Source organism: Anolis carolinensis, chromosome 3 (genome assembly GCF_035594765.1).
Source record: "Anolis carolinensis isolate JA03-04 chromosome 3, rAnoCar3.1.pri, whole genome shotgun sequence".
Lineage (NCBI taxonomy): Eukaryota > Metazoa > Chordata > Lepidosauria > Squamata > Dactyloidae > Anolis > Anolis carolinensis.
The window spans coordinates 197,100,386-197,125,659 of record NC_085843.1 but is presented as its reverse complement, the minus strand read 5'-3'; the positions used below and the strand labels follow the sequence as shown (position 1 = coordinate 197,125,659).

Here is a 25,274-nt window from a genome sequence, read left to right as displayed (position 1 = left end):
ATTGGACTAAATGGGCCAAGAGGCCTCTTCCAACTCTCTATTATTTTTATTATGACTATGATTACTATTAACATTGAGGCTGTATTTGTTCCCATTTTGATTTTTTTTAAATTCAAAATAAGATATGTGCAGTGTGCACAGGAATTTGTTCTTAGGTTTTTTTTAAAAAAAAAAACTATAGTCTGGCCCTCCAAGGGTCTAAGGGACCATGAACTGGCCCCCTGTTTAAAAGGTTTGGTGACCCCTGCTGTATTCTATATGTTGATTTGATTCTTTGTTGTGGGATGAGTTATAGACATGTGATTATACTGAGCATGTGCAGACTCAAGACTCCATTTTGTATTCAGTATCTGTTTAGACTTCAATGGGAGCAGATGTCTTACATCACACCTCAGAGGAGGTGAATGCATACAAGTTGCTATTTCAACTTCAGTGGAGAAGTCAGTTTAGAGACTTCAATATTTGCTTATGGACTTCAGTGAGTACAGCTATACTAAAGACTATGGACTATTGATACACTGTGTTCTCAACACGAGAGAAGAGCTATATTTTATCTGTAACTGAACTTTATTAAGAAATGTGAATTAATACAAGATATGTTATTTTTTTTAAAAAGACCTTGCTTTATCTCTGAGTGCATATTTTAACTAAGAGGTTTAAAGGAAGTGTATATCTTTTGACCAACTTCAACTGCAAACAAACAACCATAATCTGCTAACCAAATATATTTTTCTAGTGGCATGTCTTTACCCTTGACAGTCTAAAGACATGGTTCTTCAGTTTAACAGCTGAAGTTACCTGTGTGCTATTACATAAATGCTTGTGAATATCACTTGTTAAAAGAGTTGATTTCTAACAAGGTCATGCTTTTCTTAACTAGTGTTTATCCAAAGGTGGTCTCTACATATTCACGGAGGCTCACCTCTGCCAAAAGAATATGTGTCCATAGACTGGGTGCAGTTATGTTCCAATAGCTTATGCAGTAAGTTATGTTTTGCAATAAGTTATGGAATGTCCAATACTGCCTTTTTGTATGTTGGAAGCTGCCCTGAGTCCCCCGGGGAGATAGAGCAGAACAAAAATAATGTTTTTATTATTATTATTTTACTTACTGACTTTAAAACTCACAGTGCCATTAATGCATAAATAGAAATATTATATTGACAAGAAGTGACAACAAATCCATGTAGAGACACTTTAAAAATCACATTTGTGTGTGTGAAAGGGCTGAAGTAATACCAAAACAGAGAAACTGTGTTTGAGTTCATGCCAATTTATGCCTGAAATTGAGTGTGATTCATTGCATTGAAGGGTCATTCATTAAAGCTGATGTTGCATCTACACTAGATTTAATGCAGTGTTATAGCACTTTCAGCTGCAAGGGCTCAAAGCTATAGAATCATGGAAGTTGCAGTTTGGGGAGGCTCCAGAGTAGGTGTGAGAAGGCCAAAGAGCTTTTGGAATGATAGTTCCCACAACTGGACAGCACTGAACTATGGCAGTTAAGGAGGTTGTTGAAGGCTTTCATGGCTGGAATCTTTGGGTCGCTGTGAGTTTTCCGGGCTGTATGGCCATGTTCCAGAAGCAATATCACCTGATGTTCTGCCCACATGTATGGCAGGCACAGGACCATAGTCAGAAAAAAAATTCGGGGGGGGGGGGGGGGTTTGAAACTTTTTTTAAGCAAATCATGAGGAGTACAGTAGAGTCTCACTTATCCAACATAAACGGGCCGGCAGAACGTTGGATAAGCGAATATGTTGGATCATAAGGAGAGATTAAGGAGAAGCCTATTAAACATCAAATTTGGTTATGATTTTACAAATTAAGCACCAAAACATGTTATACAACAAATTTGACAGAAAAAGTAGTCCATTATGCAGTAATGCTACATAGTAATTACTGTATTTACGAATTTAGCACCAAAATATCAAAATTCATTGAAAACATTGACTACAAAAATGCGTTGGATAATCCAGAACATTGGATAAGCGAATGTTGGATAAGTGAGACTCTACTGTAGTTCCATAATTCAAAATAATTTAGAAATCAGGTTGAATCGATAAACTTCAATGGACACTCATAGGGATTTGGTTAATCAGTTAAAATTAATGAGTAAAATTAATGAAAAATGGGGGGGGGGGTTAACCCCTAACCTCTCCCCTTGGCTAGAGCCCTGGGCAGACATCCTCGGAGGTTGTGAGGTATACTGGAAACTAGGGAAATTCCAGACATGAAACAATCAGGGCCAGCTAACACCTCCCAACAATGGTGTGTGGCATCCTCAGGGGTTGTGAGGTCTATTGGAAACTAGGCAAGTGGACAAAATACAAGTGAACAAATCTGGCTGCCAGTATTAAAAAAAAAAACCCTCTAAAATCAGGACAGTAAATAACATTCAGAAAACGGGGGAATTCCAGACATGAAACAATCAGGGCCGGCTAACACATCCCAACAAAGGATTCCCCCAGGCAGGCAGCAACTGGACTTTGAAGCTGAAAGGCTATTCAATGCTAATTGCAACATTCACACTTGCCTCAAACAGACATTCCACCCTGGACATTCCAGATATATAAACCCCACTTGCCTAGTTTCCAACAGACCTCACAGCCTCTGAGGATGCCTGCCACAGATGTGGGCGAAACGTCAGGATAGAATGCTTCTGGAACATGGCCATACAGCCTGGAAAACTCAGAGTAACCCAGTGGTGTCGAACTGCATGAGTTCTACAGTGTTGCCAGCCAGGTGCCCCTTCCTCTCCTTCGTTGACAGCAAGCCAGGGTTTGTCTCGGTACCTGTTTGGGCTCCTCTGGCTCTCCTTTCAGCGGCGAGGGCGAAGCCCCGGCGCCCGCCTCACCCCCCGCTTCCCTGGAATCCCCCATTCGCTTGACTCTCGCCTCAGGCTCAGCTGCCGGAAGTCCACTCTTCTCGCCACATTCCGCCTCCTAGAAACAGCCGGAAAAAGCTCGAAGACAGAAAAAAAAGGCTAATCCCCGCCCCCTCCCTTCCTTCCCTGCCTTTCGTTGGCTCTTCGAAACGCTTCTCACACAACTCTCGCCGCGGTGGAGCAACACTCGCGAGATTTTTGAGAAAGCGCTTGCATACATACCTAGAAGAGGGCTGGGAAAGTGTAGCCTTGTTTCCTTTGGTCTTCCAGGTGATTTGGACTTCAATTCCCAGGATTCCTAGTAATTGAAGAAGGCAGCTGAGGCTCCTGGGAGTTGAAGTCCAGAAGCGTAGAAGACTCGTGTTTGGGAATCACTGCCATGTGGCCCTTCCACACAGCCCTATATTTCAGAATATCAAGGCAGAAAATCTCACAATATCTGCTTTGAACTGGGTTATCTGAGTCCACACTGCCAGATATTCCACTTCAAATCAGAAAATGTGGGATTTTCTGCTTTGATGTTTTGGGATGTAGGGCTGTGTGGAAGAGCCCATAAACAATCGAAGCCCAGGCAGCGCTGATGGAAGGAATATGGGCCTGGGTTGCTGTGACGTTTCCGGGCTGTATAGCCACGTTCCGGAAGCATTCTCTCCTGATGTTTTTGCCCACATCTATGGCAGGCATCCTCAGAGGTTGCAAGCAAGGGCGACTTATATATCGGAGGAAAGTCCAGGGTAGGAGAAAGAACTCTTGTCTGCTTGAGGCAAGTGTGAATTCATCACCTTGATTAGCATTGAAAAGCTTCAAAGTCTGGCTGATTCCTGCCTGGGAGAATTCTTTGTTTCACCCTGGGCTTACCACAGATATATAATTTTTCCTTGCCTAGTTTCCAATATACCTCTGAGGATGCCTGTCATAGATGTGGGCAAAACGTCAGGAGAGAATGCTTCTGGAACATGGCCATACAGCCCCGAAAAGTCACAGCAACCCAGTGATTCCAGCCAGTTGGAGGCAGATATTGTGGGATTTTCTGCCTTGATATTCTGGGTTATATGGCTGTGTGGAAGGGTCCTCAGATCTGGGGATAGTATTGAAGGGGCCTCTTTCTGTTAGTGCTGGTGCGTCATTCGACATTGCCATTTGACACCCAGATTATCTGCTTTGAACTGAATTACAGTAGAGTCTCACTTATCCAACATAAACGGGCTGGCAGAACGTTGGATAAACGAATATGTTGGATAATAAAGGAGGGATTAAGGAAAAGCCTATTAAACATCAAATTGCATTATGATTTTACAAATTAAGCACCAAAACATCATGTTATACAACAAATTTGACAGAAAAAGTAGTTCAATATGAAATAATGCTATGTAGTAATTACTGTATTTACGAATTTAGCACCAAAATATCACGATTTATTGACAACATCGACTACAAAAATGCATTGGATAATCCAGAATGTTGGATAAGCGAGTGTTGGATAAGTGAGACTCTACTGAATATGGTAGACTCATATAATCCAGTTCAAAACAGATAGTCTGGGTTTCATATGGCAATGCAGGTTATCTGTTTTGATCATCTGGATTATAGGGCAGTGTAGAAGGGGCCTCAGGTAGGGTCTACATTGCCATATAATCCAGATTATATGATTTGAACAGGATTTTATGAGTCTTTGCTGCCATATAATTAAGTTCAAAGCAGAAAATCTGGATTTTATATGGTAGTGTAGATCCAGCTTCAGGCTTCCCAGTTTACTCTGGATTAATTTGACACCTCAAAAGGTCTAAACCAGGCCAAAACATCTGGGGACCCACAGGTTAAGAATCGCTGATCTAGACCTTACTGAAAGGTCCGGATCTGTTTTGGTGTTGGGCCTGTGGGGATTGACTCCCACAGCAATCCTGATTCTTCGGTCTCCAGGGTGGCATCCCCACCCTTCCCTCTCAGCCCCCTATTTTGCGCCTAAATTTACCGGAGGGTCTTGGTGGCATGCTCAGGCCCCTCTGACAAGAGCTCCTGGCATGTTGAAATAATGTGCCGGGAGGTTGGAGCGTCCATTGAAATACTATAGCAAAATGTGCTGCAGAATGTCCCGCAAAAACTACACTGCCATATAACTCTATACAGTGTTCCCTCACTGCTTCGCGGTTCACTTTTCGCAGATTTGCTGTTTCGCGGTTTTTCAATAAACTCTAAAAGACTATTATAAAAAATTACAATTTACAGCCCAAGAAAGGGAGGAGAAGCCAAAGGGAGAGAAAAGGAGCCCAAGCGGCAACAGAAGGAAAAGGAGGCGATTTATCAACACACGAGTGCTTGATAAAGACTTAAAATAGTGTATAACTACTAAAATAATGTATAAATATTAAAATTAATATAGTGTCCCTACTTCGTGGATTTTCACTTACTGCGAGTGGTCCTGGAACCTAACCCCAGCGATAAGTGAGGGAACACTGTATAACAAATTTGAAAATATTTCTGTTCCTCGTTCGAATGTCTTATTTCCTGCTTAATTGTGTGGTATTTAATTTGAAAGTTCGACTCCAGAAGCTTCATTTTTGTGGCTGCCACAAACTCAGTTTAATTGGTTTGAGATATTTATCGAAAAACTATAGTAAATGTGCTGCAGGATGTCCCGCAAAAACAAAGTTTTGTAGTTTAATAAACTTTTTCCACATTTTTATGATCGATCCAATTAGGTAATGTTGTGTATAATCCAGGAACAAAAATTGTGTTACATACATTTTATGCATGCCCATATTTCTTATAAGGAGATAGCTTATGCTAGTAAGACTGAATTACTGTGTCACGGAATGATGCATGGCTAAGAAGTGTGTCACCAACATGAAATGTTTGGAAAGCTCTAGGATCAGATCCTGCCTGCCAGCCAATGGGAGAGACTAATGCAAAGGTTCTGGAATGCTGTCCTGAAGATGCAGGGAAAGGAGGTAGTGTTGACCATGGCAACCAGGTCTTCCTCAGTCCCATCCAGTGGCAGAAGAGCCCCCTCTTTTCTCCATCTTGCTGGTGGAGTTGAGTTCCAAGTGGCAAGAGACTATGCCCAAAGGGAAGCGGGCCAACCCCAGCACGGCTCTGGATGGCATCTGGGTAAGAGGGCACTCTCTGGGTAGTTGAAATGAAGGGGCAAAGATGCGCCAGTACTCCTATGATCCCACTGAAGGCAGGAGTTTCCAACAGACCTCACAACCTCTGAGGATGCCTGCCACAGATGTGTGTGAAACGTCAGGATAGAATGCTTCTGGAACATGGCCATACAGCCCAGAAAACTCACAGCGACCAAATACACAAGGATATTTATTTTACAGCATAATATTGTTTCAGAAAGGGCTGTTCTGTTAGCCTACATGGCTCTTGATCCACAAATTCAACCAAGCATAGGTCGTTGTGTCCCATATTATTAAGTGGCAGCAACATGGCTATGGACACACCGAACTGTGTATGTTCACGTCACTGGCATTTGATAATATGGGGCATGAATCACCCAATCTGCACAAGTTCCTTGAACCAACCCCCTGTAGATACATCAGACCCACTGTTCATTATACATGCCCTGTCACCCCAAAATAATCTTGTTCTGTCACGCGCTGGGCCTGTAACTGATTGTCTTTTGTATAGGACATACACTTTATGCCCAGCAGGAAGCCAGGGTGCCTAAAGAAATGTTGTTGAGGAATTTTCCTGAAGAAGGATGACCTATTGAATCTTTAATGAAATAACAAGGTCTTTATTGATGAACAAATAATAAATCTTCAAGGAGTCAAATAATACTTCAAGGTTTCCTTAATAAACTGTTGGCCCTTTGAGTCTTGTCCCCAGGGGACAGGCAATTGGCTTTGGATAATTGTGAAAACCCTCTTATAACCTCTCCCAGGCTGTCTGTCAATATGGGCTTAGCTGATGTGGGACCCACTGCTGACTCCAAATGCGTCTGGGTATCGAGTGGACCTACCAGCCAAGGCTTGTAGATGTTTCAACTGGGGTTCCGTGGATCTGTGATGCTGTTCTCTTTGAGTCTTTAGAAACTTAGGGCTGTTTCCCTCAGGAGCTGTGAGGCTGAGAGGCTGTAAGCTCTCAGCCAGAGCTTTTGGGACTTTTCCCCTGGAATTTCTGTTTCCTCAGATGTTCTATATCCCCGGATGTTCTATATCCCTGGATGTTCCTTATCCCTGGATGTTCTTTATCCCTGGATGTTCTATATCCCAGGATGTTCTTGAAATATGAAGCTTTTCTACGGGACGAGCTGGTCTACGTCCTATAGCTTAGCTTCCTTAAGAGAGACAGACTTAAAAATGGCTCCTTCTCTCCCAGAGCCCTGAACAAGGGGTGGAACCAAACTTAATGATGATTGACAGGCAGCCTGTCCTATGATTGAAAACATTTGCAGCAAGAAAATAAAGTTGAAGGATCTGGTACAGCGTACCAGCAGAAATCTTAAGAAATATCCTGTTTCTAAATTATGAAAAGAGGATGACTTTAACATGGAAGGAGCCCCCGGTGACTCAGCGGATTAAACCGCTGAGCTGCTGAACATGCTGACTAAAAGGTTGGTGGTTCAAATCCAGGGAGTGGAGTGAGCTTCCACTATTAACCCCAGCTTCTGCCAACCTAGCATTTCGAAAACATCAAATGTGAGTAGATCAATAGGTAACACTTCTACGGGAAGGTAACACCGTTCCATGCCATCATGCTGGCCACATGACCTAGGAGGTGTCTTTGTACAACTCTGGCTCTTCGACTTAGAAATGGAGATGAGCACCAACCTGGAATCGGACACGACTGGACTTAATGTCAGGGGAAAACCTTTACCTTAACATGGAATTGTCAGCCCCTAATTTCAAGTACTGCAGACTACGTAATTGTGCCTGTAAACATGAATGTGATAAGAACACCTACTTTTTCCTTCCTTTTACTAGCCTATGTGATATAGTTTGAGAGCAAGATGTTATGATCTCAAAATCGTTAAAGATAAATGTACGTCCCTGACCCAGTCTCTCAGTGCTATTGGGAGAATGAGAGGGAAGGAGAATAGATATGTAAACATGAATTCCTTGGGAAAAGGATGAAAATATCATATGAAATAATCAGGGCTAAATTCTACATAGAACATAATATAAACATGATACAATATCATGATTGTCAACTACAATATATTATTCCTAACTTGATTATATATTACCCACTAATAGCATCAAGTCAATGCAACATAAAATGTTGATGTTGTCCAAAAGACCCTCCTTCTCCAAGTGTTTTTTTTAAATTTATTTTAATTGGGAGAGTCTGCCATAGTAAATCAGAAATAACGTAGAGACACAAATGTGAATCAGCCAATCAATTCAGAATAAAATCGGACCTCATCTATCTGTTTAATAATTTTAACGTTTTGTTTGCTTTATTAAGAACAAACTGTGGTTTTACATAAAAAATAACCCTGTCCTTTCATACATTTCAATATTTTTTTTCCTCTACGTCCCTGGACTACATTACTGCTCCAATTATTTTTTCCCTACGATTTAATTCACCATTCTTTGCTTTTCATTTGCCAAGGGAATGCCTCATTACCTCTGTCTCGACTGGCAGTAACTTAATGGTCAGAAGAGCCCTACAATCTTTGAATATCCTAAATTGCACTGACACAAGAAAATGCAGTGAGCTTTAGTACAGTTATTCCCAATCTTGAGAAAGTTACTTTTTTGACTACTATTTTCAGAATCCCAGTCAGTAGCCATGCTGCTATGGGATCCCAAGAACTATAACAAAACTGTAACAAAATTTGAAAACTTTTCTGTTCCTGGTTTGTAAGTGTTATTTCCTGTTTAAATGTGCGGTACTTACTTTGAAAGTAGTTGTTGTACTTCAGAAACTTCATTTTTGTGGCCACAAACTATGTTGAATTGTTTGAGACATTATGAGATATTCATTGAAAAACTATAGCAAAATGTGTTGCAAAAAACAAAGTTTTGCAGTTTAAATAACTTTCCCCATTTTTTTAAATGATAGAACCAATTAGGAAATGACATTTATAACCCAGGAACAAAAATTGTGTTACATATTGTAATCCAAAAAAGTATGTTTTCTAGGATTTGTACTTTATTTCATCCTGAAGCTGAGAACATTTTGTCACCCTAAAACACAAATCATTTCAGAGATAGTTTATGCTCTTACTTTCAGGAAAAAGGCTGTTCTTTGTTAAGACTTCTTCCCCATTAACTCTAACTGGACTGTTTCTATAATGTCCTGCTTTATCATTTATTACTATTTATTATCATAGTATTGAGAGTTCTCTTCTTTTCATCCACCTAATTATATTATCTACAAAATTATATTATCTACATATTATCTCTGGAAGTATGGGACATTTTCTGTTTAATAGAAAATGCTTTTTTCTCTTTGTTGAGCAAAAGTCTAGTCAAAATCTGCTTCTTAATGAGGCCTCTAGGTGTTGCTGTAATACAAATAATAAAAAATAAAATTGGGTTTTTACATTTTGAAGTAGGTTTTCCTTTTGTCTCTGTTTTTCTTAATGTTTCATTTTCTTTAGTTTGCACATCATGGAAACCTCCCACTATATCCCGAAACTCTTACAGCTGCTATGCAAAAACAGATACTAAATCCAGAAGCTACTCACCAAATCGACACTAGATTGCCACTGATGTACAAAGTTCGGGAAAAGGTACCTAAATTTTCTTGAATTTATTTGTGCCATTTGAGTTGAACGTTTGTGATTATTTACTTTCTTGCTAGTCTAATGAACTACACAAAGTAAAAAACCCTAAAATCACCGCACTTAAAAAAAAACATACCTTTATGTCCTATCATGTGCATTTTGTAGCATTATTACTTGCATACAGTATAGTGCCACAGTAAGTATAATCTAAAACTTCTTATTTGAGTACCTTAAGATTTTTTTCTCCAATTTACATTCTATGGTAATTTTTCCTGTTTCTTTTTGGTCAGCAGTGAACTTATACTTTTATATGTAAGGCTTTTTTTAAATTTCCCCCCTTCCTCATCTAGTACTTTATACAACCCTTTCAGAATCAGTCATTTTATACGCCACAGCTCTGCATCTAAACAAACAAAGAAATTTGCCTATCCGACAACATTTCACAAATGAAAATCAGGACATCTGTGGCCAAGTAAGATCAGAATATGATTAAGATGGCAAAAATGTATTAAGAAAGAAGAACACATAACTAGGGGTCCTTCCATACTGGCCAAAATGTGAGAGGAATCCGTGTATAAAACTTTGATTTCTCTCGCATCTGGGGGTCAGACAGGGGCCAAAATCACACCCTGTGGGGTGGCCAGATAGCCATCTCTGCTTTGAAGTGGATTATATGGAAGTGTAGACTCATATAATCCACTTCAAAATAGATAATCTATATTATCTGCTTTGACAATCTGGATTATATGAGAGTGTGGAAGGGGCCTAAGACATGTTTTTACTTTGGACTCTGCAGGAGATGCTTCAGCTGTACTTCATAAAAAGGAAAATCAGCCTATTCAGCAAGTCTTGCCAACGCTGATTTGTTATCAGTAAATGTTTAATTTTAATACCTGTTTTATATATCTTAATATCCAGGATCACGTAAAAATTTATCAGGCCTGCTCTCGCCAACTCTAGCCCACTCTGAAAGCTAAATACAATTTTATGCTTATATGTTGTGAAATTCATATAAAATATATGAGCACCATTATGGTTGGCACATATGGGCATGTAAGCTAAAATGTTAAAAGTACCAAATGTTCCCAACGTCTTGATAGAGGCATATATATATATATATATATATATATATATATATACACACGCAGGTGAGCTGCTGAACTTGCTGACCAAAAAGTTGGCAGTGCGAATCCGGGAACGGAGTGAGCTCCTGCTGTTAGCTCCATTTCTGCCAACCTAGCAGTTCAAAAACATGCAAATGTAAGTAGATCAATAGATACCGCTTCAGCGGGAAGGTAACGGTGCTCCATGCAGTCATGCCGGCCACATGACCTTGGCGGTGTCTACAGACAACACAGGCTCTTCGACTTAGAAATGAAGATGAGCCCCAACCCTCAGAGTCGAACACGACTAGACTTAATGTCAGGTGAAAGCCTTTACCTTTATCTATACAAGTGTTCCTCAAGTTACTAATAAGATAGGTGATGTAGGGTTGTTCTTATGTTAAATTTGTAAGTCAGGACAGGCTCATTTTTAAAGTGTAACTCCAGCCAAAAATATATTTTTTCTTGAGCTTTGGATAGCATAGGTAAAGGTTAACACCTCTGTGGTGTTTGTCTTGCTGTCTGTGCTCCTGCTGTTCAGAAGATTTCACCTCACTTTCTGTCCCTGTGAGAACTGGATTTTGAAAATTTGGGCTTGTCATGAAAACAAGTATGGGCGATAAAGCTTCAGTGGAGACACCTTTGTTAAGATATACAGAAAACTGGGTGACTTTTTGCAAGGATCAACACCAAGATTGAGGTAAATGTATGTGTAAAGAAAACAAGGGTCCACATGCAGGTGTGTTGCGTGGCTTAATAGATGCAAGTGATTTCTCTTGCTGCAATCAACATGGTATAACTACAGAAGTACAGTGTACCATTAGGCAAGCCCATACACTACAGCACTTTAGGAAAGAGTTAAAAACTTGATTCTTTCAGCAGGCTTTTCACACTGTTTAAGATAGCTGCCAATCTAATTGCCAATTATATTAGCGCCTTATATCTTAAGAGAATATTGAAATGCTGAATCGTTGTATGGATTTTTTAATCATGGCTATGGCCATATTTTTACTGTCTCTATTTATTAGAGGTTGCTTTTATTAATCCTATATGTTGGTTTTATTTACTGTGTTATTGATTTTACATGTTGTTGTATAGCATCTTATATGTTGTATGGCACCATTGTGTGTTGTTTGTAAGCCGCCCCGAGTCCCTATGGCAGATGGAGGTGAGGTATAAATAAAAGATTATTATTAATATTGACACAAAGTCACAGTATGACACAGCAAACAAGATATATATGCTGGATTTCGTATCACAAAATCCCAAGTCGAACACTTCCCAAGCATTTCGGACCGCTCTGGCGGGAAGGTAACAGTGCTCCATGCAGTCATTCTGGCCACGTGACCTTGGAGGTGTCTACGGACAATGCCAGTTCTTCGGCTTAGAAATGGAGATGAGCACGTACCCCCGAGTCGGACACAATTAGACATAACATTAGGGGAAACCTTTACCTTTCCCTGACGCTTTACATGACAATTGTTACAATTGTTATTTTAACAGTTCCCTGCTTCAAGCTTACGACAAAATTTTGATTCACTTCTAAGAAATCAATACTTTACTTTGAATGCATATAATTTAAACATACTGTTTTGTGGAGTCACTTCTATATGCTTCTGTTTTATATTCTGCTGTTTTATCTAGATTGTTATATTTTATGTTCTTATTTTAATTCTGTTTTTGCTTTAACTGATTGCTTGTATTTTTTTTAGTGTTTTGTGGGCATTTTGCCCCATATGTAAGCTGCCCAGAGTCCCTTTGGGGAGATGGTGGCAGGGTATAAGAATAAAGTTGTCATCATCATCATCATCATCATCATCATCAAATATCCTTTCGGCATGTAGGGCTATTTTCACAACTCTTTGTATCTCTGCCTATGTATGCAGTGAATTCACTCCTGAGTCAATAATTTAACTGTACTCGAAACCATTTCTGAAATTCTGTAAGAACTATGTGATGCAATAAAGGAAATACTGTAGTACTCCCTCCAAGAAAGTTAATTAATCTCACAGTGAGAATGGTTCATCATGGGGGGGGGGGGGGATTAGAAACTGTCAGCTGTGACCCATTGCCAGTTTCCGGTTTCTTTTAAACCTAAGAAAAGCCTTTTCCAATAGTTACTCGAAAAATTGTTGAAGTCAAGCAAACTCTCACACACTGTGCTCTTGTGAGATCATATGCCACCTAATGGGATCTTGCTTATTCTGATAATGCCAGTTTTTCTCCATCATAAAAGGGATATAATGATTTATAAATATTTCTCAATCATGTGAAGAACAAAAGCAAATGCACACAGAAACAGTTAAAGACAAACTAGACCGCAGTTGACCAATGGCTTACTAGCCTATTTTAAGCATTGGCCAAAATGGACAGATGGCTTACTAGGAAGTGTCAATCCTGTCCTTCCCACCCTTCTTTAGCCTCATGTTCTCTTCTTTCTTATGTCTAAAATGTGTCTGCAATTGCTGTAATAATATAAAGTGGATTAAAAGCAATTTTAAAAAATCATATAAAGAGTGTCATCCTTATGGATTTTCTCATCACAGGGTCCAATGTTTTAGGTTGTTCAAGCTGCACTTCTCTGGGTAAGCGACACAAAAATGAATGGGGCTTACATCAGAATTGACATGTATAGGATTGTGCCACTGTCAGTCTATTTTGTTTTATGATTATATTTTATTCTACTCTTCTGTGACGTTGATTTGTAGTTATTTTTATTGTATGCTATTCTATTGGTTTTTTGTTTTTTGTTTTCACTTCTCCATAAACTGTGCTGAGGGCCTGGGCTGAAGAGTGGCTAATAAATCTCATGAGCAAATAAATAAATACAGGCAGAAGTCAAAGCAATCTATAAAGTGGAGATTTAAAGCAGCCCATATTTATGTTTACCCTTTTGATTATTTTACTATGGTAATATTTTATACCCCCGCCCTAAAGGTTATACTAGCAATTTAACTTTAAGAATATCACAAAACAGTTTTATCTGTTTGCCATCTGTGGCTTAGTATTTGCAGTAGTTATTCAAATCATATGCAAATGTTATCAGTTTTGTGCAGCTAAATACAAAAATCACCTTTAACCTTCTAATTCTTGGCGATTGTTCAGAATGTGGAAAAATTTCCATACTCATCTGGAAAAGCCTACAGAATGGGTATACTGATAACGTGTATAAATTAACAGGGCCTCTGGTCTTATCAAGTGTGGCTGTAATCATTTTCTTAAATTGCCGTAGCATCAAATGCCATTTTCTTAATGAGTCCATAGTATTATGGCTGTAAACTAAATGAAGAGAAGTTTCTCTGAGCAGCATCCTTCTTTTGCTGAATAGAGTGAACGTCCATTAGCAAAATTCATTGACGGTTCTGAATAGGAAATAAGATTGTCACATCATATTAGCAGTATCCTTGAAACCTAGAGATGGCCCTGGTGATATCATTTTTATTATTACATTTATATTCACCCTTTCCACTGAGGAGTTCAAGGTGATATAGATAGCTGTCCTCTTGCCTAATTTGTCCTCTCAACAACACAATGAGGTATATCAGGCTGAGAAGAAACCATTTGCCTAAAGTCACCCAGTGAGTTAAGATTATGGTTCAGTGGGAACTTGGGCCTGGGTCTTCAAATATAAAGACAGCATTCAGTTTTAAAAGTATGTCTCTTCTTTGATATGAAACTCTTCAGTTTCATAACAGTGCAGATGTTTAGCTGCTCTGGCTCACATCTTTTAGCTAATTTGGCCATACTTTTTTCTATTGGTAATGTAAATCACTTTGGATTTCATTCTAAATGAAGGCAGTATAAAAATACAATACACAAGTAACCGGAACTCTCAAGCAACCAGCAAACAAATCAAAGGAATAATGCTTTAAATAAAAATTACAATACAATCACTTTTTAGCAGAAATATAAAATTCTGTTACATTAAGTTTGTCTTTATTTCTCTACATTCACTTTTAATTACTGTACACATTTATTTCAATTACTGTGTACATATTCTAAAGCCTTTGACTGTGTGGATCATAATAAATTGTGTCAAGTTCTTGGTAGTATGGGGATACCAAGTCACCTTGTCTGTTTCCGGAGGAATCTGTAGTACGAACAAGTAGCAACAGTAAGAATAGATCACAGAACAATAGACTGGGAAAAGATTGGGAAAGGAGTATGGCAGGGCTGTATACTCTCACCCTTCCTATTCAACTTGTACGCAGAACACATCATGCATACGAACACATGATGCATTTATCCAACGTTATAGATTATTCAACGCATTTTTGTAGTCAATGTTTTCAATACATCGTGATATTTTGGTGCTAAATTCGTAAATACAGTAATTACTACATAGCATTACTGCGTATTGAACTACTTTTTCTGTCAAATTTGTTGTATAACATGATGTTTTGGTGCTTAATTTGTAAAATCATAACCTAATTTGATGTTTAATAGGCTTTTCCTTAATCTCTCCTTATTATCTAACATATTCGCTTATCCAACGTTCTGCCGGCCGGTTTACGTTGGATAAGCGAGACTCTACTGTATATTGGAAAAAAAACAACAACATTGATTAGACGAAAAATAGATGTAGCCTTTCAGTTCATGATGAATTTTCAATAGAGCCTTTGTTCTGCATTTAGATATTTTAAAAATATTGTTCTGCATTTTAGTTTTAAAATGAAAGATTTTGCCACAGAGGATGCAATCTTTGGCCATTTGGTACTCTCTATGTTATATATTATGAGCCTTAAATTACAAGTGTCTAGTTTTTTATTTGCATTTTGTTAGGGTTGAGGGAAAGGTCTGGCTTATACTTGACTGGATCACAGAAAATCTTTAGAGACTAGTTTTCTTTGCTGTTGCTTAATTCAAGAGACCAGAACTTGGAAACTAAAAGCAATAAAATTTAACATGTGTTCACACGCTTTCTAGATTTGGGACTTAGCCATTTTAAATATATAGTTCTGTAATTTGATATAATATATAGCATCTTCTCAGTGGGTGGCACCGAGCTCATAAATCTTAGGTTGAGTCAATTATAAGTTCCTCTTGAAGTTCAGCTTTTATTAGCTGTGGACTCAGTAGTGAGTCACTAAAAGAAATCTTGATATTTGTCTAATAATCAGTGTACATATACATATAAAGTTTATCTGATTCAAAAGTTTGAGTGCTTATGTAAGTGTGTAGATAATTGGGAGAGATTAAATTCTCTTATAACTTCAGCGTGAAATGTAAACCATTTGTATTCTATGTTAACAGAATGCTTACAAAGGAGCATGTGGCATCTAAGAACATCTGTATGGATATAATTTTGGATTTCATAGAATATGGAAACTATGCTTCTGTTGTATAAACATAATTTTTCTTGTTTCTCATTTTAGAAACCAGGAAGCACATTCCCATTTTCGATTCATGACAATAGACATTGCTTGATCAATGTTGGAGAATATTTAGACTCTGTAAGTATTAGTGCTAGGCTATTTCTTTTAAGAATGTTTGCCCTGTGCTGCTTGGATGCTGTACATCTTTCAGCTCACAGATTTCTCCCTTTTAAGTGTCTTTCTTCCAAATGACAGCAGATTTGATGACAAATTCAAATTTATAGATTACGGATTAGCCTGGGGTGTCCAAATGATGCATCCAGGCTAATGTTTTTGAAACTGGGGAAAACAGTTTAATCCGATTTACTCCTGGGTTAAAAAAATACTTGAAAGGATCAGGATTTTCTTGGAAGATCCGGATCTTTGCAGGTATGGGGTCTGTGGAGAGAGACATCACATGCTTCCTGTGCTCAGGCAGCCCGGTGAGGTTGGATGGCAGTGCCACTCTCCCCTCCCTGTCCCCCATTTTGATCCCAAAACAACAATCATAGCCTTCTTCTCATTGTTGGAGCCTTCCTTGTACCTCTATCCTGCTCAGGACTTCATCACGTGGTGTTGGAGAAAACAAGGAAAAGCAGGGGAAAGGGTGGAGTTTTATGGGGCTCTGTCTTTAAAGAAGATGAAGAATTTACTCACTCCTATCACACTAAGATCGCCTCCTCCCGATTCTAACTCAACCATCCACTTAATTCCCATCACATGGGCAGGTGATGACTTCTTCCATTTCAAGGATACCAGCACATTTTTAAAAACAGGTATCCATTAAGGCAGCACTCCCTTCAAGACCTGTCCACTGAAGCAGATTTAAGGCATCTTTCTTACGGTGGCACTTTCCCTGGGGTCATTTGTTCTGAGATTTCTTCCAGGATTTCAATTATTTATCTTTTTTTTTTAAAAAAATCACCCTGGATCCTAGGAAGTGGTTTTAAATTAACCCGCATCTTTCCCAGAGCCTTTGCATTGGCGATTGTAGGAAGTGGATTTAAATTTACTCTTTCCCCAAGTCTCTGCATTGGTGATATGGGGAAATGGCAAAATATCTCACCCACAGTTTAAGCTTGCATCATTTGAAGGGCACTGTGGGTTGCCATTTCTTAAATAAGTAGAAATTTTGATTTTACTGTCTGTGATGAAGTGATCAGGGATAATGCAATGGATCTTTGGAGAGCGAAGCCCCTGTCCCGACTCCAAAGCAGTATTGTGTCATAACTCAGCACAAAGGGAAGCCTCCAACAATGGTAATGAAGCTTTTTCTTTGTTTTTTTTGTTTTTTGGTGTAACAGGGGAGGGAGGATAGGGTAGCACTCGTCATGCTGACAGTGCATTGCCATGGCGGGTATGTCTAGCCTCCCCCACCAATGAGGCGGGGTTTCGTCCTTGTGTGTGGCTGCAAAGTGAGCCTTGAACCAGTATTTTTTAATGTTGGTTCAATTTGCATTTTGGGCTGTTTGGAAGGGTCCTGAGAAACTGACACATAGGGCCTATCTACACAGGCACCTAAATCTGGGGCCGATCAAAAGCATTGCTGCTTCAAACTGTCCCTGGATTCTGCAATGGTGTTTTCATGCTCCACTTCTGAATTGTGGCAATAGTGGGTGTCTTGACCATCCACTCTGGCCAAACCTGATTTAAGAAACATTTAAGAATGATTTCATTTTTAGCTTGGATCCCATTTCCAAGATATCTCATTATGTATGTCTAAGCAAATATAAATGTTCCAAAATTCCGAAAAAAATATTGAAATGCAATACAGGTACAGTAGAGTCTCAGTTATCCAAGACTCGCTTATCCAAGGTTCTGGATTATCCAAGGCATTTTTGTAGTCAATTTTTTCAATTATCATGATATTTTGGTGCTAAACTCATAAATACAGTAATTACAACATAACATTACTGCGTATTGAACTACTTTTTCTGTCAAATTTATTGTATAACATTATGTTTTGGTGCTTAATTTGTAAAATCATAACCTAATTTGATGTTTAATAGGCTTTTCCTTAATCCCTCCTGTGATGGCGCGAGTGGCGCCATCTATATGTCAAACTGTAAGTTGCAAGATTTGAGTTGTATCATGCCTGATTTTGCCCTTACCCTGTAAATGTAGTTGGATTGGTTATTTATATCTGTCAATCAATGTTGTTTGTACCTGTTATATTGCTCACTCAGCTAAACTGTTTGGCTCCACCTCTTCCTGGAGTAGGACTGCGTTTCCTCCTTTTCATTCCACCAGCAAGCTCTCTACCAGATGGACGTGAGAGAGAGACTTGGCTCTGAAAGCCCTTGAAAAATTACCTCTCAGCACCATTTCTGAGGTTCTTACCCTTGGAACTCACACTTCATGTTCAGGGCCAACCTGAACAACGTTGAGGAGTCTCAAGCGCCTTCATATCAGTCCTTTGGCAACAGAGGAAGACTCTGTCTTCAGATATAGGTCATTGGACTGAGGCTGAGTTTGCTCCGGCATTCACAGCCAGAAAAAGAGGGATCTGGAAAAGCTCCACGGACTTAAACAATCAAAGACTATAATGTATATTTTCTTTTACCCCCTTTGTGAACAATAAACCCAGTTTTTGAGTTATCTACAGTGTTTTGGTCCTTGGGAGTTCCAGTTTCCCTAAAGGAGGGCAAGAAGCAATCCCCTGGGGAAAGATGTCACGTCCATGCCTCTTTCACTAAGAGTACAGCCCCAGGCGCAACGGCACACTTCCTTATTATCCAAGGGATAATAAGTGAGACTCTACTGCATTTCAGTTGAGGGAAACCCAACCTGTATCAGATAACAATAACACCTTCAGATATTCAGTATCTATAAATTATTATCAATAGTCTATCACACAGGCTGTTCTGTAACACAGTAAATAATATTATTAGCTACTTTAAATAACAAAGCATCCCGAATTGTAAGTTTCTATTCTCTTCTTTTAGGGGCTGGGACTAAGGAAATTTCAACAAGAGACGAATCAACACCATTCAAATAAATTCCTTTTTGAAGCTCATCAACCTATTGCCAGCAGTACTGGGGACCGCACAATTTATCAAACTTCATTTGTCCAATATCCAAGTACTAAACCACCCCTTGTGGGGCGATTTCCCAGAAGCCATGTGGCTAGATCTGTTTTAAAGCCTAAGGATGACAAGGAATGCATGTGGTTTGCAAAAAGTTATGCAGATTCTGAATTTTCTGACAAGCCTAAGAAGAGCCCTTTCTCTGGGCCTGAGCAACCATTACCACCAAAACAAGAGCTAGACTGTGCAGAGAATTCAAAAGAACTTACAACTTGAATTTACAGTATGCTTCTTCAAGATTAGCAAATGTTACTTATTGTATTCCCCCCCTCCCCACACACACTTTTATAGATATAAAATCATTTTAAGAATCTTCATGACATTAAAACTCCAGGAACTGAATGAATAGTTGAATTTATACAGCTGTGTAATTAAAGGAGTGATGTACATAGAAAAGCAAAAGATGTTTTATGTTGCCTTCAGTGTAAAATTAGTTACTCACATGGTACTCTGGTAAACACAACATATTTTATGGAGTATCTGGAAACATAAACCACCTTCCTCTTTGTGACAAGGTATTCACAATGACCACTGTTTATGTAGTCCATTCCCCATTATATACCTGATCATCTTTAAGGGCATTTATAAGTTGGGGAATCCCTATTGCATTCAGAGAATCATAGACTCACAGAGTTGGAAGAGACCTCGTGGGCCATCCAGTCCAACCTCCCGGCCAAGAAGCAGAAAAATTGCATTCAAAGCACCCTTGACAGATGGCCATCCCGCCTTTGTTTAAAAGCCTCCACCACACTCCGGGGCAGACAGGTCCACTGCTGAACAGCTCTCACTGTGAGGAAGTTCTTCCTGATGTTCAGGTGGAATCTCCTTTCCTGAAGTTTGAAGCCATTGTTCCGCATCCTAGACTCCAGGGCAGCAGAAAACTAACTTGCTCCCTCCTCCCTATGACTTCCCCTCACATATTTACACATGGCCATCATGTCTCCTCTCAGCCTTCTCTTCTGCAGGCTAAACATGCTCAGCTCTTTAAGCTGCTCCTCATAGGGCTTGTTCTACAGACCCTTGATCATTTTAGTTGCCCTCCTCTGGACATTCCAGCTTGTCAACGTCTCCTTCAATTGCGGTGCTCAGAATTGGACACAGTATTCCAGGTATGGTCTGACCATGGCAGAATAGAGGGGTAACATGACTTCCCTGGATCTAGACATTAGGCTCCTATGTATACAGGCCAAAATCGCAGTGGCATTTTTAGCCGCCGCATCACATTGTTGGCTCATGTTTAACTTGTTGTCCGTTAGGACTCCAAGATCTTTTTCACACATACTACTGTCAAGCAAGGCATCCCCCATTCTGTACCTTTGCATTTCATTTTTTCTGCTTAAGTGGAGTATCTTGCATTTGTCCCTGTTGAACTTCATTTTGTTAGTTTTGGCCCATCTCTCTAATCTGTTAAGATTGTTTTGAATTCTGCTCCAATCTTCTGGAATATTGGCTATCCCTCCCAATTTGGTGTTGTCTGCAGACTTGATGATCGTGCCTTCTAACCCTTCATCTAAGTCATTAATAAAGATGTTGAACAGAACCGGGCCCAGGACGGAACCCTGCGGCACTCCACTCATCTCTTCTTTCCAGGATGAAGAAGGTGCACTGGTGAGCACCCTTTGGGTTTGTTCACCTAACAAATTACAGATCCACCTAACCATAGTTTTGCGTAGCCCAAAATTTACTAGTTTGTTTGCCAGTCATGGCCACCTTGTTAATGGCTTTACTGAACTCCTGATACACTACATCCATGGCATTCCCTGTATCTACCAAGCTTGTAACTTTATCAAAAAAGACATCAGATTGGTCTGGCATGACATGTTTTTGATAAATCCATGTTGACTATTAGCAATGACCACATTTATTTCTAAGCATTTGCAGACCACTTCCTTAATGATCTTTTCCAGAATCTTGCCCAGTATCAATGTGAGGATGACCAGACAGTAACTGTTTAGGTCGTCCTTTTTCCCTTCTTGAAGATAGGGACCACGTTTGCCCTCCTCGAATCTGCTGGGACTTCTCCTGTTCTCTCAGAACTCTCAAAGATTATTGCCAGTAGTTCGGAAACGACTTCTGCTAGTTCCTTCAATACTCTTAGACAGGAGTCCCCAAACTAAAGCTCATGGGCCGGATGCAGCCCTCCAAGGTCATTTACCTGGCCCCTGTCCTAAACTTTAGACTTAGGGTTGACCTAAGTCTGAAATGACTTGAAGGCACACAACAACAACAATCCTAATTTTGGACTATTTCATCGTAGTCTGGCCCCTCAACAGTCTAAGGGACCGTGAACTGGACCTGTGCTCTTGGATGTAGTTGATCTGGTCCTGGGGACTTGAATTCGTTTAGAGCGGCAGGTAATCCTGGATGACTTGTTTCCCTATTTGAGGTTGGATTTCCTCTAATCCTTTGTCCACTCCATGTTGCTGAGGTTGAGGATGACTTTCTTGTTGTGAGAAGGCTGAGGCAAAGAAGGCATTCCAGGGCAAAGGAACCTATGGCCTTCCATATGCTGGATTCGAGCCTCCATTTGTCCCATTTAGCCTGACCCTTGGTGAGATGAAAGATACTGTGTTCATAAGTATCCTGGATACCGAAGCAAAGCAGTCTTTAAGGGTTTAATGCATTTTGTCTCCCGCCCCAAAATTGTTCATGGCTCAAAATCCCCAAGCAACGAACAAGCACCCCAATTACATTATGCTCTCATCACCGACTGATGACATGAATGCTGGTTTAGTATATTTTGCATTCATAATTTTGTTAGGATGGATCAAGAGGTAAGATCACAGCTGTGATTCCAATTCCTAAATTGTGAGGTTAATACATAGTAGAAATGCTATGAAAAAATAAGTTATTAGGGAAAGCTTCCAATATAATTTAATATATTTCCTCAACAAATACTGAAATAATTATCATGATGATTTTATTTGCAAAGGGCCCCCTATTGAGTTGCTTGGGATGCTGCTCCACAACGTGTTGAAATGCAAAACAATTAGCGACATCATTAAACAGTAGCAAAGCCAAGAGCATGACTTCATTAATAGAAAGTGATTTTATGTTTCAGGGCAGAAAGAAGCAGCCTGTCTGTTACCGAATCAGAATTTCCACAGCGTTAGCCAACAGTTTCATCCCCAAGCAGATTCCAAACTAAAGTGGATGCGAATCACATAATCTGTGAAGCGCCCCATGCTGTTTGTCACACTCAAGAGGGCAATCTTGGTCCTCCTACAGAAGAAAGAACTGCATACTTGCTACATTTGTAATGTTTATCTTGGGTTTATGTTGCCAGAGAATCTCGCAAATTTTAGTTGTGTTTTCCAACAGCAAGAAAAGATTATGAAGATTACAAATGCTAAGTCTACATCGGTTAAACATTTTCCCACTCTGATGCATTTCTAAAATCATTTGGGATTGCTGTTTATTAGATAAAAGTCTCCATGATGATTAGTGAGATCAGTAATGTGAAGCTCTTTGTACACTGAAAAGTAAAGTGAATTTTGATCTCATGAGAGCTGGCAAGTTAAATGTCTTGAATTTGCAAAGGAGGAATAGGAGAGGGTTGGAGATGTTAGTATGATGTGAAATGTATCATCTCCCTTGATTTAAAATGGTGGTATAATGAGCTGACAATATGACTATTGCTCTTATAATGAATTACACAATTGATGCCAAGTGATACATACAATGATTTTCAAGTATTTTATGAAGAGAATCCACCAATTGAATTTTGGTCCTGTGAATTACTTGTCTCATACACAGTACAACCAAAAAAAGTTTTTTTTTCTTTGTGTCTTGGTTTTTAGGCCTTTTCCTGGGTTATTTGGGGTGCGAATTCAGAAAATTGCATTGGCTTTTTGATATGGTTATCATGACTTCCTATGGGCGAGCAGATGAACAGTGGTATATGGCATATGTTCTGTATCTCAAAAACTAGAGCTGAGGGAGGGAAAGTGATGTCATTTTTTTGAATCAGCAGGTAAAATATACCCTGAAACCAGCCTAACATTTGAGGCACTCAAATGTGAATTGGCCAGTGAATTACCATAATTTTCTCAGCATACTAGGAATAATACACATATACAGCTGCTTGGAAATGCCCATCAGGTCCATCACTGTACTCAGATAATAAAGTTACTTCTTAAAGTAACTAGAAAAACATCCTTTTCACCTGGAACAAATGGTTTAATCATTGAATGCACCCCGAAAGCAATGTTTCCATCATTTTTTCCAACAAACTCTACCCTTCACTAATGATTATTTTAATGGGTTGCTGTGAGTCTTTCGGACTGTATGACCATGTTCCAGAAGCTTTCTGTCCTGATGTTTTGCCCACATCTGTGGCAGGCATCCTCAGAGGTTGTGAGGTATGTTAGAAACTAGGCAAGGGAGATTTATATATCTGTTTAAGGTCCAGGGTGGGAAAAAGAACTCTTGTCTGTTGGAGGCAGGTGTGGATGTTGTAATTAATCACCTTGATTAGCATTTGATGGCCCTGTGGCCTCAAGGCCTGGCTTCTTCCTGACTGGGAGAATTCTTTGTTTGGAGGTGTTAGCTGTCCCTGATTGTTTTATGTTTGGAATTTCTCTGTTTTCAGAGTGTTGTTCTTTATTTACTGTTCTGATTTTAGAGTTTTTTTTTTAATACTAGTGGCCAGATTTTGTTCATTTTATGGTTTCCTCCTGTCTGTTGAAATTGTCCACATGTGTGATGACTCATGGGCCATGTAGTCCCGTTCCAAGTACTATTGTGGCAGACGAAGAGGAAAACTTTGGTTTCCCACCGTTTCAGCCAGAATTGGAGCCCTTGCACCTGCAGGATGTTTGCCCTCCAGAAGTCAGCCAAACAGGCCTTGGGCAGAAATCTCCCCCGTTCTCTCGCCGGGATAATTATAATCGAGATAGAGGCGCTAGGGAGGCGAATCGCCGAAGCGCCAGGATCGCTGCCAGACAATTAGCCTGTTTCCCTTGGGAAATCTTAAGGAGTCATGCATCTGGACATAGTATGGGTTTCACTTCTTGTTCCCCAGGGAAAGTGTTCCTTGGCGGGAAAGCAAGATCCTATATAGGTGTTTACCCGCAAGGAGATCCTTGCGGAGTCAATTCGTCAGCTTCAGGAGTGAGATCGTGTGTAGACTACGCTACTCCAGTTCCTCGTTTCCAGGACCTTGTTCTCGTTCCAGTCCTGCCTTGTTTCCCGGACCTCGCCACGGATTTTGCCACGGACCCTGTTCTTGTTCCTTGCTTCTTGTTGCCTTGAATCAAGCCTTGTTTGCCAAGAATCTAGTTTGCTCTCCAGCCTTGTTATCAAGCTCCATTGGACTAAAGGACCCTGTCATTTCCCCACACTTTGCTCGGCAAAGTGTGTGTTTCGGTTATTGGATTATAACTTTGGACTCTAATATCTCATATTGGACATTGATTTCCTGGACTATTTTTGACCTTTCCTGAAACGTCTACTTCTGAACTATATTCCTCACTTGTTTTTATTGACTTTATATATTCCTTTAATAAAGATATTAGATAGATTCTGGTCTCTGTGCATGGTTATTGGTGCTCTGCACCCTGGGTCCTGACAACATGCTTGTGGATTTCATTGGCTTCTCTGTGTAGCCTGGTGTGTAGTTGTTGTTAGAGTGGTCCAGCATTTCAATGTTCTCAAATAATATGCTGTGTTCATAAAGTGCTCTGCTATGGCTGATTTCTCTGGTTGAAGTAATCTGCTGTGCCTTTTATGTTCTTGCCATACATCAAGGGAACCACTGACCGCATAGGGAAGCTCATGAAGAAACACAACCTACAACCTATCTACAGACCCACTAAGAAAATCCAACAAATGCTGCATTCAGCAAAGGACAAGAGGGATCCTCTCACCTCTGCAGGAGTCTACTGTATACCATGCAGATGTGGGCAATTCTAGATAGGGACCACTAGACGCAGCGCCCAAACACAAATCAAGGAACATGAAAGGCACCGCCGACTACTTCAACCAGATGTGGGTGAAATGTCAGGAGAGTAAGCTTCCGGAACATGGTCATACAGCCCAAAAGACTCACAGCAACCTAGTGATTCCAGCCATGAAAGCCTTCGATAATACATTGTTTTAATATTGGGAAAACTCAATCTCCACAAGCTTTTTGGAAGCGTGACCCTTTTGGTTTTGGTA

General features: G+C 39.8%; 2 protein-coding genes across 5 annotated transcripts in view; one reads left to right on the top strand and one right to left on the bottom strand.

Annotated features, from left to right (window-relative positions):
• Positions 1-2,958, bottom strand: part of edrf1 (erythroid differentiation regulatory factor 1) — a 46,704-nt gene extending 43,746 nt beyond the window's left edge. For both annotated transcript variants that reach the window (XM_008106753.3, XM_008106752.3), the window contains exon 1: positions 2,796-2,958. In XM_008106753.3, the coding sequence (XP_008104960.1) occupies positions 2,796-2,882 (87 nt within the window). In that variant the 5' untranslated portion in view covers positions 2,883-2,958. The remainder of the gene's footprint in view (positions 1-2,795) is intronic.
• tex36 (testis expressed 36) lies at positions 360-24,606 on the top strand. Of its 3 annotated transcripts, none has more exons than XM_008106754.3 (4): positions 360-478; positions 9,447-9,578; positions 16,051-16,128; positions 18,975-19,511. In XM_008106754.3, the coding sequence occupies exons 1-4, from the start codon at positions 365-367 to the stop codon at positions 19,329-19,331; spliced, it is 681 nt and encodes a 226-aa protein (XP_008104961.1). In that variant the 5' UTR covers positions 360-364; the 3' UTR covers positions 19,332-19,511. The 3 variants fall into 3 exon arrangements, with proteins under 3 accessions (XP_008104961.1, XP_062832132.1, XP_016847709.1); XM_062976062.1 differs by lacking the exons at positions 360-478; positions 18,975-19,511 and adding exons at positions 5,229-5,995; positions 22,177-24,606; XM_016992220.2 differs by lacking the exon at positions 360-478 and adding an exon at positions 5,272-5,995.
• Positions 24,607-25,274: the final 668 nt, after the last annotated feature.